Source organism: Malaclemys terrapin, chromosome 6, assembly GCF_027887155.1.
Source record: "Malaclemys terrapin pileata isolate rMalTer1 chromosome 6, rMalTer1.hap1, whole genome shotgun sequence".
NCBI lineage: Eukaryota > Metazoa > Chordata > Testudines > Emydidae > Malaclemys > Malaclemys terrapin.
In genome coordinates this window covers 82,194,479-82,207,629 of record NC_071510.1, presented here as the reverse complement: position 1 = coordinate 82,207,629, position 13,151 = coordinate 82,194,479, and the positions used below count along the sequence as shown (strand labels likewise).

Sequence of the window (13,151 nt, the reverse complement as noted above, 5' to 3'; positions counted from 1 at the left end):
ATTACATTGTGGCATTCCATTTTTATTGTCTTTCAATGTATGTATAAACATGTATTTTATAAATGGTGTGTGTGTGTGTGTGTAACGGGGTTAGGAACAGGGGGTATTGTAAAATGGGATCTTATTCTAAGTTTTCTTGGTGAGATGAGAAGCAACCCATCTGTCACTGCCCCTGGTGTTACCCAGAGGAACAGGCTAGGAGGTGTGGTTCCCTGTCTGTGGGCAGGAGTGAGACACTAGTATCTCCAGAAGACTTCCTTCCCCTGATCTACCTACTGAGGCTACACCAGCAGGGTCTTGCCTACTGGGTCCCCAGAACGCTCTGGGATTGGGTTTAAAGCTGCAACCCAATTACCATCCCTCTTGAAGGGTATTGCAACTACTCATGAGACCCCAGGACTGAGTCTGAACACTGGAGACTATGGCGAGTGAGCTTTCAAATCACCTCACCCCATCTCGGTGCTTCTCTGTCTCTCCTTACCCCAGCACACACGTAGGCCAGGACCTGAGCCAGGGCTTCCTATTTGGCCTGGCTGCTCGATCAATCAGACTTATTGATGGGGTGGTGGCTACTGCTTCCCAAAGGCCCTAGGCGGGAGCTCACTGATTGGCCACAGGCTCTAGCAATCCCAGGATCCTGATTCCTCTTTGGTTCTTCCCCTTTCTCTTGGTATGGGGAGAGGGCCAACCGAAAAAAAAACTCATAAAGTTTTAGTAAGGGGCCAACAGTCCCCTTACATTTGCCTGTGCTTTTCACAACTGCGTCCTTGATGACAAATTCACTTTTGTTTGTCAAAGCCTGTTTCAACAGTCTGATTATCACATCAAGCCATCCAAGCACCAGGATTCCTAGTCCATTAGCTGCTGTCAACCTTGCGAAACCCATATCCTTGATCTAGTGCATACAATCCCAAAAGTGTTGGTTGAAATGAGCCTGGCTCATGATGGAACCAGTACCCAATTAATAAAGGGCAGGAACTCCACCTTTATCTTCTAGTTCCATGACCAGACAGTTGCCAAACACCATATCCTTAAACTCTTTGTCAGGGTCATTCTCCAATGAAGTTTCTTGCCCTACAGCAGCCATCTTTAACTCCCATGGGTGGGTTATTTTAGACAGAGGAGTGTTGGAGGGAGCCCCCCCTTGAGGACCTTTGCCTGGACACTCCAGGGCTCCTGGCTCCTCACAGAAATAACAGATGTACCTTCCCTGTTCATCCATGTATCACTCTATCACTTTGACATGGGAACTCTCTCCTTTGGCTTCACTGTCCTCCTGCTCTGTGCTGTTATGAGTTGGACTAATTGCTTCTGTTGTGTGGCAAGGAGCTGAACAGCCTCATTCAAACTCTCAAGACTCAGACCTTTCTGGCCACTTTTGGATTTGGTGGAGAGAACCAGGGTTCTAGCACCATGTTAGCTGCTAGGGCTAGGTACACCTGCTTCCCCTTTCACCCATTTGACAATAGAAATGGGATAAAATGTAATAGTGCAAAGTGCAAGGTCATGCATTTAGGGACTAACCAGAAGAATTTTTGCTATAAGCTGGGGGCTTATCAGTTGGAAGTGACAGAGTAGGAGAAAGACCTGGGTGTAGTGATTGATCACAGGATGACTATGAACTGTCAATGTGATGTGGCTATAAAAAAGACTAATGCAGTCCTAGGATGCATCAGGCAAAGTATTTTCAGTAGGGATAGGGAAGTGTTAATACCATTATACGAGGCATGGGTGAGACCTCATCTGGAACGCTGTGTGCAATTCTGGTCTACCATGTTTAAGAAAAATGAATTAAAACTGGTACAGGTGCAGAGAAGAGCTAGTAGGATGATCTGAGGAATGGAAAACTACCTTATGAGACGAGCTTGGCTTATTTAGCCTTACCAAAAAACAGTTGAGGGAAGATATGATTGTTTTCTATAAATACATCAGAGGAATAAATACCAGGGAGAGAGAGGAATTATTTAAGTTAAGCACCAATGTGGATACAAGAACAAATGGATATAAAGCTGGCCATTAACAGCTCAAAATTAGACAAAGGTTTCTGATCATCAGAGGAGTCAAGTTCTGGAATAGCCTTTCAAGGGGATCGGTGATGGTAAAAAACCTAACTGATTTCAAGGCTGATCTGGATAACTTTATGGAGGGGATGGTATGATGGGACTGCCTACAGTGACCTGTGGCCCATTGGCGACTGCCAGTATCAAAAATCTCCAATGGCCAGAGACTGGACACTAGAGTTACTTTGGAAAGAGTTCTCTGTAGTATCTGTCTGATCGGTCTTGCCCACATGCTCAGGATCTAACTGATCACCATATTTGGGGTCAGGAAGGGATTTTCCCCTGGGTCAGTTTGGCAGAGACCTGGGGGGGTTTCACCTTCCTCTGCAGCATAGGGCACAGGTCACTTGCAGGTTTAAACTAATGTAAATGGTGAATTATTTGTGACTTGAACTCTTTAAACCATGATTTGAAGACTTCGGTAACTCAGCCAGAGGTTATGGGGTCTATTACAGGAGTGGGTGGGTGAGATTCTATGGCCTGAAATGTGCAGGAGGTCAGGCTAGATATCACGATGGTCCCTTCTGACCTTAAAGTCTATGATAATGACTTGCATCAGTCATGTGTATGTTAAGTCCAGATTTTCTTTATTCTTCTGCTCCATCTCCTTTCTTAAGAGGCTATCATAGAAGCTGCTCCTTTGTAGGACCTCTGGTTGTGGAACACTGGTTGGCTCTCTTCGCTCAGCCACACTCATCCTCTCTTTTTTAGGTCATAGGTGAATGCCCTAAGAGACTTGCCAGGACCTTGCTTTTGCTCATAAAACTCCTTCAGCCTCATGTCCACATAAAGCTGTGTCAACCCCAGAAATATTTTTTGGATTTTGTTCTCCTTGGTGGAGATACATAATTTGACAATACTGTGTGGTTGCCCCACAATATATTGCTTGACTAACTTGACATGATCCTCTGCTGGGACTTGCAAAATCCTCATGGCATCTTTGGTGGCAGCCACCCACCCTTCCACTTTGACATCTCCTGGTTTGTTGGGATGTCTGGTGAAAACGGGGACTGGAAGGTGTTGAGGTATATACAATACAGTTGTCTGTATAAACTGCTTCTCAATAACAGTTCTGGCCAGGGACTGGGCATCTCTCTTCTCCTCTCAGGCCTGTTGCAAGAACCGGGCCTGCTCTTGGTACCTGGACTCCTGCTCTTCCAGCTTTTCTGGAGCTTTTTTAACTGTTCACATATGGTCTTCGCTCATATGCCACCCCGCTCCTCATTGATATCAAGCAACTAGCCAAAACTTACGCTTCTCTGCAGACTAATTGAGGATCCAGTCCTATCCTGTTCATGCTGCCAAAATGTAATGGGGTAAGCAAGTTTTGGGGTGTTGGCTACTTCCCAAAGTTCCCTGGTCTGCAACTCTCTGATTGGCCAGAGGCCCTGTCAGTCCCAGAGTCCTGACTCCTCTTAAGCCCTTCCCCTTTCTCCTGGGCTGGGGAGAGAGCTAATACAAAAAAACAAAACAAAACAAAAAAACAACAAAACAAAACACCATGAAGTTTTAGTAAGGGGTCAACAGTCCCTTCATATATATCTATATAATATAAAGCGATTTTTTTACTACTGGTAAATTTACCCCTTATTCATTTTAGTATATTTTTACAGCAAGAAAGATGTTGGTATTCTGCCTTCTCAAAAGGGCTAATGACTCCACATAGGCTATAGCAGTGTGTAAATAACAGGGTGGATAAAAATCAATGATTTAAAAAAAAATAGGATTTGTACTTAAATCGGATTTTTTTGATAAAACACTTTTTGAGGAAAACTAAAGATAGTTTTAATTAAGATACATTATAGCTCAAAGATATCTCATCCTGGAATAGGGATTATAAATTCTAATTCTATAGTATGAGATAATATATTTGTGTAATGTTTAAGAAAAGTTTTGTAAATGAGTTCCAATAGTTCATGGATTAGGGACCCAATCTTATGGGGGTCCAGGGGCTTCTGTATAGATTATTTAGGTTAATCTTTCTATCTACCCAATGGGACTCAGTGCTCAGTCTAGAAGATACCATCAGAGATGCTTAGTTTTGCAGTTCTCAAACTGTGGATTTGTGTCTCCAGAGATAACATGTTTGTAGGGTTACCATACGTCCGGATTTTCCTGGACATGTCCGGCTTTTGGGGGCTCAAATACCCGTCCGGGGGGAAATCCCCAAAAGCCGGACATGTCCGGGAAAATCGGGAGGGAGGGCTCGGTGGTGCTCGGGCGGGGCCTCTGGGGCTGGGGTTGGCGGTGTGGGGCCGGGCCGGGGCCGGCGGTGCTTGGCAGGAGCCGGGGGTGCGGTGCCGGGGCCGGTGCAGTGCCGGGCCGGGGTCGCGGGGCCGGGGGGCACGGTGCCGGGCCGGGGTCCAGGAGCCTGGCACGCGGTGCTGGGCCGGGAACCGGGGGCGCGGTGCCGGGCCGGGAGCCAGTGCCCCAGGGCCCGAGCCAAGCCGGGTGGGAGATGCCGGGGCCAGAGCCTCTTGGCCTGGGCCGGCCAGCCGGCCGCCGAAGGGAGCCGCTCGGCCAGGAGGGCTGGACTGAGCCGCGCCGCACCCCGCCCCAGCCTACCTGCTGCCTCCCTGTTTCAGGCTTCCCGCGAACATTTGATTTGCAGGAAGCAGGGGAGGGGGAGGAGCAGGGGAGGGGGCAGAGTTGGGGTGGGGCTGAGGGTGGGGAAGGGGTGGGGGGGGCGGGGCCCCATGGAGTGTCCTCCTTTTTAAAAACTAAAAGATGGTAACCCTAATGTTTGTTAACAGCAAACATGTTTTTAAATAAATAAATATTATATAGAGATGAGAAACAACAGACCCCAACTCTGTTGTCCCTCTGCAAATTTGTGCACACAAAGTCAGTCCCTTATGTCTCTCTAAAAGTGCAAAGTTTCAAAAAGTTCAGTGAATAGAAGATTGTTGGGGGCGGAATAGATCTGGACAAGGAGAAGAAGTCTGGAGATAAATGTGAGAAGGGAGGGACAGGCAGTAGAAACAAAAGTGAAACTGTTTGAGCAGCATATTCCAGAAGTCTTGAGGTCTTTCTGAGGCTACATCTACACTACGGGGGGGGGGGTCGATTTAAGATACACAAATTCAGCTACGCGAATAGCGTAGCTGAATTCGACGTATCGCAGCCGACTTACCCCGCTGTAGGGACGGCAGCAAAATCAACCTCTGCAGCTTCCCGTTGACGGCGCTTACTCCCACCTCCGCTGGTGGAGTAAGAGCGTCGATTCGGGGATCGATTGTCACGTCCCGACGGGACACGATAAATCGATCCCCGAGAGGTCGATTTCTACCTGCCGATACAGGCGGGTAGTGTAGACCTAGCCTGAGTGTAGCCTTCTTTGATCTGAGATCTACCATACCATTCTCTCACTAGAAGGGAAAACCTATCATGGCAGCAGGCCATAAAAGAGACCCAGTTTGGGTATAAGAACCATTCAAGAAATATGTTTGCTGATGATGTTTTAAAGAAAGTCACACCGGTGAACTGGTGGAAGTCACTTAATCACTTGGATTCAGAGGCTGTTGAAGTGACAGCAATAGCTTCTTCAGCCAGTGTAGAAAGAATATTTTCTTCCTTTGGACTAATTCATTCCAAATTGAGAAATCGTTTGGGACCTGGAAAAACAGGAAAGCTTGTTTTTCTTTTCAAGATTATGAACAAACAGGAAAATGAAGGTGAAGATGACTCAGTTAGCTGCGGAAGCCAATATTTTAAGTTTTTCTTGTTGACCTGGCTGACACAGTCGATTTAATTTTTTTTAAATATTTCATTTAACTTTTTTATTAAAACAATTTTAACAAAAACAACCTGACTTTAAAAAACTTGAATGTTTAACTAAATTCAAAAAATCATATTCTTGTTTTGTTAAAATATATGTTTGCTATTGAAGAAAAAAAATCCAGAATATGTAACATTGTTGTTTTAGTTAAATAAAACAATTTAAATGTCAGTCTGGTGATTTTCTCCTCCTAATACAGAATGGCAAGAAAATCCTCCAAATATTAATAATTAACCTGTTGAATTGGAGATAGTTCACCTCCCAATGACTTCATAAATATCTGCTTCAATTACCTTTGGTAAATGAAATAACCAAACAATCGTTCATTTTCTGATATAGCTGTAAAACTAATCTGAAAAGTTTTCAAAATAAATCACTTAAAAATAGGGTTACCATATTTCAGCGAGCAAAAAAGAGGACGGGAGAAGCCCCGCCCTAGCCCCGCCCCTGCCCCTCCCACTTCCCGCCCCCCCTGACATCCCAACCCTCCCCCCGTTCCTTGTCCCCTGACTACCCCCTCCTGGGACCCCTGCCCCTAACTGCCCCCCAGGACTATTTAAGCCTCCCTGCCTCTAGTCCCCTGACTGCCCCAACCTAGTCCCCTGACTGCCCCAACCTTTATCCACACCCCCACCCCCAGACAGACCCCTGGGACTCCCACGCCCCATCCAACCACTCCCCACCCCCTGACAGCCCCCCCCAGAACTCCCAACCCATCTAAACCCCTCTGCTCCCTGTCCCGACTGCTCCGATCCCTCTCCCCACTCCTGCCCCCTGACAGCCCCCCCCAGAACTCCCAACCCATCTAAACCCCTCTGCTCCCTGTCCCCTGACTGCTCCGATCCCTCTCCCCACTCCTGCCCCCTGACAGCTCCCCCCCAGAACTCCCAGCCCCCTACCCCCCCGCTCCTTGTCCCCTGACTGCCCCCTCCTGGGACCCCTGCTCCTAACTTCCCTCCAGAACCCCACCCCCTACCTAAGACTCCCTGTTCCTTGTCCCCTAACTGCCCCCTCCTAAGACCCCCCCCCCCCCAACTGCCCACCAGGACCCTACCCCCTACCTGTACCCTGACTGCCCAAAACTTTCTCCACTCCCCCCAAAAAGCCCCCCCCCGTTTCTTGACTGCCCCCTCCAGAACCTCCCTGCCCCTTCTCCTGCCCCCCTTACCCTGCTGCTCAGAACAGGGTGTTGGGCTCTGTGCGAGCCGGACACATGGCTAAGCTCCCCAGCACAACAAAACCCGGTCCCTGGCCCTGCACAACAAAACCCGGTCCCTGGCCCGGACCGGGTTGCAGGGGAGAGCTGCCCTTGTATCAGCACAAAGTGCTCTCGCTCCCGTTTTGCTACGCTGCATGGCAGTAACCGCTCCCAGTTGCAAAAGGGGAGGGCTGCACTTTGTGCTGAGACACTTGCTCAGAATGCAGGGCGGAGCTCCTCTCCAGCTGCTCCGGAGTCCAGCCCGGGACTTTCCTGCAGCCCTCCCAGCCGCTCCGGGGGAGGGGGGAAATCCCGGACATTGTGAGTGCTTTACAAATTCCCCCCGGACGCTATTTTTAGCACAAAAAGGAGGACATGTCCGGGTAAATCCGGACGAATGGTAACCCTATTAAAAATATATAGTGTGTACCTTCTAAAAATGAAACCTACATCTATCTCTGAGTTGTGAAGAATACGTATTAAGGTTATAACAACCAACAATAATGCACTTTTATGTAGAAATCCATGATTAAATCGAGTCGTCCTGACTAGTGATTTAAATCATGTTTTAAATCAAATCCACCCTGGTAAATAACGTTTATAAAGGCCCAATTCTGATTTCAGAAACATGTGTGAATGCTGCCATTCACTTCGTATTTTATCATCATTGTCAGGCTAAGTTTACTTGAAAGAAGGGAAAACAGCCATCTTTCCCTTTTGCAATTCTATTACAGTTTTCTAATTTACATTGCTCTCCACAAACACACACAAACTTCAGGCCTTCTGCATTAAAGATATGGGCATACCGATAACCACTGATGCATATAAGTATCCATGGCTGTTCACTTCATTTAAATAAATACTGATCCAGTTTCAAAACCTACTTGTAGCAGTACAGGACTGAGGAATTGTGAAAGAAAATGAGAGCACTTGATACTGTCACTTACATACCAACACCTAGATTACAATACATTACTTCTTTATTTTGTATACTGCCTTTCATGCAGACTGTTTTCAGAAACACTACAGAGATAAATAGTGCAAGGCAGTATATAGCACCATGGCTATTTATCACACTGCCACAGGAACAAATTAAGAGGCTTGAATATACTTGTAAGTAGGGGAGAAGTTCATGCACACCACTTACAGCCCCCCCCAAACAGACTTTGCACAGGGAACTAGCATAGCTGTTAAGGAAATAGAATCCTTCCCTTGTCTGAAAGTTGGGACATCTGTGCAGCCTAGCTGTGGTTCCTATGTGGCATAATAAATATATGTTTATTAATTTAAACATGCTACAGGTTTTCAACTTTTTTCCATCCTGAGGTTACAGACCATCTTGTACTTCATTGCAGTATCAGATGCATCCATTCCAGCTGACTGACTTTTTATAGAGTCCTCTGGTCAGCTCAGCTAACACCCATCCCATCTTGGATTTTGGGACCATTGCATCCATGTAGTTCATAGAACTATTGACTAGGCCTTAGCCTTTTCCTGGCCCACCCACCATGCCCCACTGCACTGTGGAATTTGGATCCATGTCACAGAGAGGCTTGCCAAATCCCTACTGTGTAGCCTTTCTGCTTCCCAGCCCATGCACACAACAGAACTGCAGTGGTTTCCTTGCATTTGGGCTCTCCCAAGCCAGGGAGGGTTCTGTAGGATTTCACCTTAAGTTCTGTTTTACAGTTTCCTTTTTTTGACTGTGGACTGCCATGCTTGTATACAAAAACACGACAGTGATAGCTCTCTTACAAAGGGATACAATTAGCAGGGCAAGGGTTTATATTTGATAAGAGCTTTAATCTTATTTACACATAAATTACCTTATCGCTTGAACTAGGCTTTATGTTCCTGATCTCTAATCAGTTGTGTCACTTGCAGCAATTGACATGTCAGCTGCATCTAGTACATCGGGAACACTTTTTTTTTTTTGGAAGCTTACACAAGCTGTTTTTCAATTTTCTTCATAAATATTAATCCTTTCTGTGCTCTAAATTGTGCCTGTTAGCAAAATGCTAGCAATGCTCATCCATATTTGTAATAAAAAATTTTGAAGACTGAGAAGTAACATTCAGAGAGAACTCAAAGAACCCATTAATTACAATGTGCTGAATACTCGAGGGAAACGTTGAGTTGGAGAAATCACCAGAAAGCTAGTTTTAGATTCAAGACCAAGTCCAATTGTGCCATATACACTTTTCTCAAGGACTAAACAGATATGTATCTGCTTGTGCTTTGCTTGGCCCTTAGCCAAAAATTACAATTTTATACGCCTGAATGTAATTCATTTCTGAGCAGCTGTAGTATGCATTATGAAGACTTTGGTGTGGTAGTTGATTCTTTGAGCTTCAAAACATACTACCGCTTTTCAGTTAATGTTTCTAACCTGAAGGTGTTCATTTTTGGCTTAAAACATACTTCAGTGTAATATCAGATATAAGCCAGCCTATTTTTGCTTATGATAACATAATTTTCTGTGCCATCTGAATTGGAAACATTTTTCCTCGTGTCATGAAATTGAATCTTCTCAGAAGAGGAATTTCTGTTCATTGCGTGATGTTCAGATTAATTGATTAGGTGAATATTTCCTCTTCTTGGCTTCAACATGTCATTCAAACCAAATTTTCTTTTAATGAGATCATTTTAAACGTCTGTGCCAATTGCATTCAACTACAAGTACTATGGTCTACTGTCAATCTGAAATTAAATGCAGATGTAATATGCTGCTAGCAATGGGTGCATTTTATGTTCACCTTACTCACATAAGCTTCAGCAAGACTTCTGTGTAAGGTTAAGCAGGATTTGCCTGTAAATGTTTAGCATGAGCCCATGTTTACTGTTCACTATTATATGTTACACAGATGGAAACACAGAGGTGCACTCTTTATACAACATCAAAAGTGTCCATAATTAATTACAGAACGCATATACAAAGCTATGGCCCCTAACCCAATGTAATATTGGATATGAATAAAAGAGAGTAAATAATGTGGGAGAGGAATAGCAGCAGTAGAGAATATAAGGGTTAAAGTAATAAGCTTACCCTGATTCCAGTTTGTTGCTATATGTGCAGGTCTTGCTGGTATGCTTTTTTATTGTTATTTATACACATTGGTAAGCAAAGGAGATAATTTTAACAGCTCAGGTTGGGAGGGACTAGATGGGATTAATATGGGTGTTGGATGTACTGTTCTGAACACACTATCAGTAAATAGTAATAATGCTACTGTTGCTTTATTGCCATTTTACTATTAGGTTTAATTTCTAGGGCCTTGTCATGACTAAGATTTAAGATGTGAGGTTGTTATGCTAGCTAACAGGTTTTCAAAATCTAATATAAAGGAGGCACATCGCCTTTAATATGTGTGCTAAATTACTCAAGTTAAAGCATGAGGAGTGGCGCAGCATTGGTTTTAGCTCAAACAGTTTAGCCCGTGTTAAAGATAGCGTGCCTTGTCTATACTAGACTTTGAAAATGTGTTAGTTAGCACATTAGCTTCATAACTAGGCAAGGCCTGTGAGTCTCTTTTAATTAAATAAAATACACATTGTTTTCAGCTTTTAGTTCCTGATTCAACAAAACACTTCATCACGTGTTTAATTTTAAGCATGTGAGTAGTCTCTTTGGCTTCAATAAGACTACTCGTACTTGAAGGTAAATATGTGCTTAAGTGCTGTACTGAATCAGGATCATAGTTTTGAGAGCAGTAATGAAAAAAATTGTGCAACATGTCAGTTGCAAGATTAGTAAAGGGAGTAAAAACCATACTCTGGTTTCCTTCGTTTGTGTGTTGTTTTTTTGAAGAAAGGATCACACCAAGAAGAAGTGAGAAAAATTGTGTAATTTCATGTAAAAATCTCCAGTGTTCATTCTCAATCACATCTTTCATCCACACAGAAATGAATTCTTCTGAAGATGATCAGGGGGGATAACAGCCAGGGAAAGTTACCTTAGCATCACTGCTCTCAGTCACCACCTTGTTATTTGTTGCATTTCACTTGAAAACCATGCTATTCTGGATAGTGTTATCTTAAAAATTAAAGATGATTAAAGCTTTTACAATTAAAAATATACATGTTAAATAAAAGTGTGCTGCAGCCTGTTGAAGGCTTGCAGAAAAATGTAGGCACATTGGATAATAATAATAATATAATATACCACAACCCATAAGGTGATAATATAATACCACCCATAGAGGTGAGTCTTTGCATATGTACTTTAAATAATCAGATAGCTGATGGAGCTGAGGGAGGAATCGTCTTTTGTATTTGACCTAAAATGAATGAACAACAATTAAGTAAAGTCAAAACAAAGTAAAAAATTTTTTTAATTGTTCCAAAAAAATGTAATAAAAAATGTTGTTGAAATGAGCTCTGTGTGATGCTGTGGCCAGGGCTAATTCAGCCCTCAGAGATCTAAATAGGAGAAGTGAACAGGAATAGGGCGATGATTTTATTCTGTATAGAGCATTGGTGAGACTGATAATTGAATACTGCATCTGGTTCTGGTGCCCACATTTTAAAAGGATGTTAAAAATGGGAAAGAGCTCAGAAAAGGCAGAGACAAAAAATATTGGAATGCTGTATTATTAGACTGTGCTCCTGGAAGTGACGGGATGGTCCCGGAAGTGATGAATTGGTCACTTCCGCCCCGGGCCCTGCACCTCCCTAGAGATTGCCCTGGTCTTAGGGCACGGAATTGATGTCGGTGGGCCTGTCTTTAGCTTTAGCTTGAGTCAAACCCAATGTATTGGCCTCAATAACTGGGTGACATTCTATAGGCTGTGTTAGATGATCAGATTACACAACGTAATGGTTCTTCTGGCCTTAAACTCTATGAATCCTTTAGGAATTTAAGGGGTTTTCTAATATAAATTCTGGGCCTAGTCTGATGCCCTGGTTTATGCTGCATCTCCACAATGATACATGGGCCAAGGATTGGCCACATGTGTCTATTTCTGCTGTTAAGGTTGTAAGATCTATTTCTCTAAGGACACTATTATGCATGATTCTCAGTCTGGGTCTTAGCGCCTTACTGCAGTATTAGCAGAATTCCCTTAATTCTTACAGTTTTTGACCCTTGAAGGCAGAGGTAGCAGGATGGCATGTAATCCAGGCTCAATATCAGCCATTGCACATCAGTGTTGAGCAGAAATGCTGCTCTATGAAAGTTCCAGTCAGTTCCTTCTTGACCATGGTCAGCAAAGGAGCTACTTTCAAAGGTTGAGCCTAGTAGCTAATTAATCTTTAGAACCTCCTTGTGAGATAGATGTGTATTATCCCATTTTATAGATGGGGATGCTGAAACACAGAGAAGTTAAATATCTTGCCTAAAGCCACACAGCAAGTAAGTGGCAGAGTCAGGATTAGAATGCGCAAGTCTTGACTCCCAGTCCTTTGCTAACGTCTTTGTAGGTAACTCAGACAGATATACAGATGTCAATCTAGGTTATTATATGGCTCCCATTAACATGGCATCTAAGCACATGCTACCAGCATAGAGGTATTCACAGAAAAGATGTAGAACTGGGAAATTATTTTATAACATTGTCTTTTTGGGCATCTTGTCAACCTTTTTGCTTTTGCTTTGGCAGCTCTATCAAGGAGAGATTCCCTTCTCAACAGCCCCGATGTCATTGATATTGCACCAAGTAGAAAACGGAGACAAAGGATACAAAAATCTGCTGGAGTGGAACCTAAGGTGGCTACATATGAGACCCAGCTACCGGCAAAGGAAAAGTAAGGGAGTTTTGAAAGTTCATTCAAGTACACCTCTACCCCAATATAACACAACCCGATATAACATGAATTCGGATATAACGCAGTAAAGCAGCGCTCCAGGGGGCTGCGCACTCCGGCGGATCAAAGCAAGTTCGATATTACGCGGTTTCACCTATAACGCGGTAAGATTTTTTGGCTCCCGAGGACAGCGTTATATCGGGGTAGAGGTGTAATGATATAACATTGTGTGTGTCTGTCTGTCTGTCTCTCTCTGAGTGACAGAGGTTCCCTTTTTTAATTGGATTCATTGCAAGCACTGTAAGTTCGCAAATGCCTAATTTCTATCATCTTGCACTTTGTGCAGTCATTTACACGTGTGCAAAATGCGTGT

At 43.9% G+C, this 13,151-nt stretch overlaps 1 protein-coding gene across 1 annotated transcript in view; it reads left to right on the top strand.

Moving 5' to 3' along the window:
- XRCC4 (X-ray repair cross complementing 4) overlaps nucleotides 1-13,151 on the top strand; it is a 283,046-nt gene that overhangs the window by 192,148 nt on the left and 77,747 nt on the right. The window contains exon 7 of the mRNA XM_054031803.1: nucleotides 12,634-12,778. Coding sequence (XP_053887778.1) covers nucleotides 12,634-12,778 — 145 coding nt within the window. The remainder of the gene's footprint in view (nucleotides 1-12,633; nucleotides 12,779-13,151) is intronic.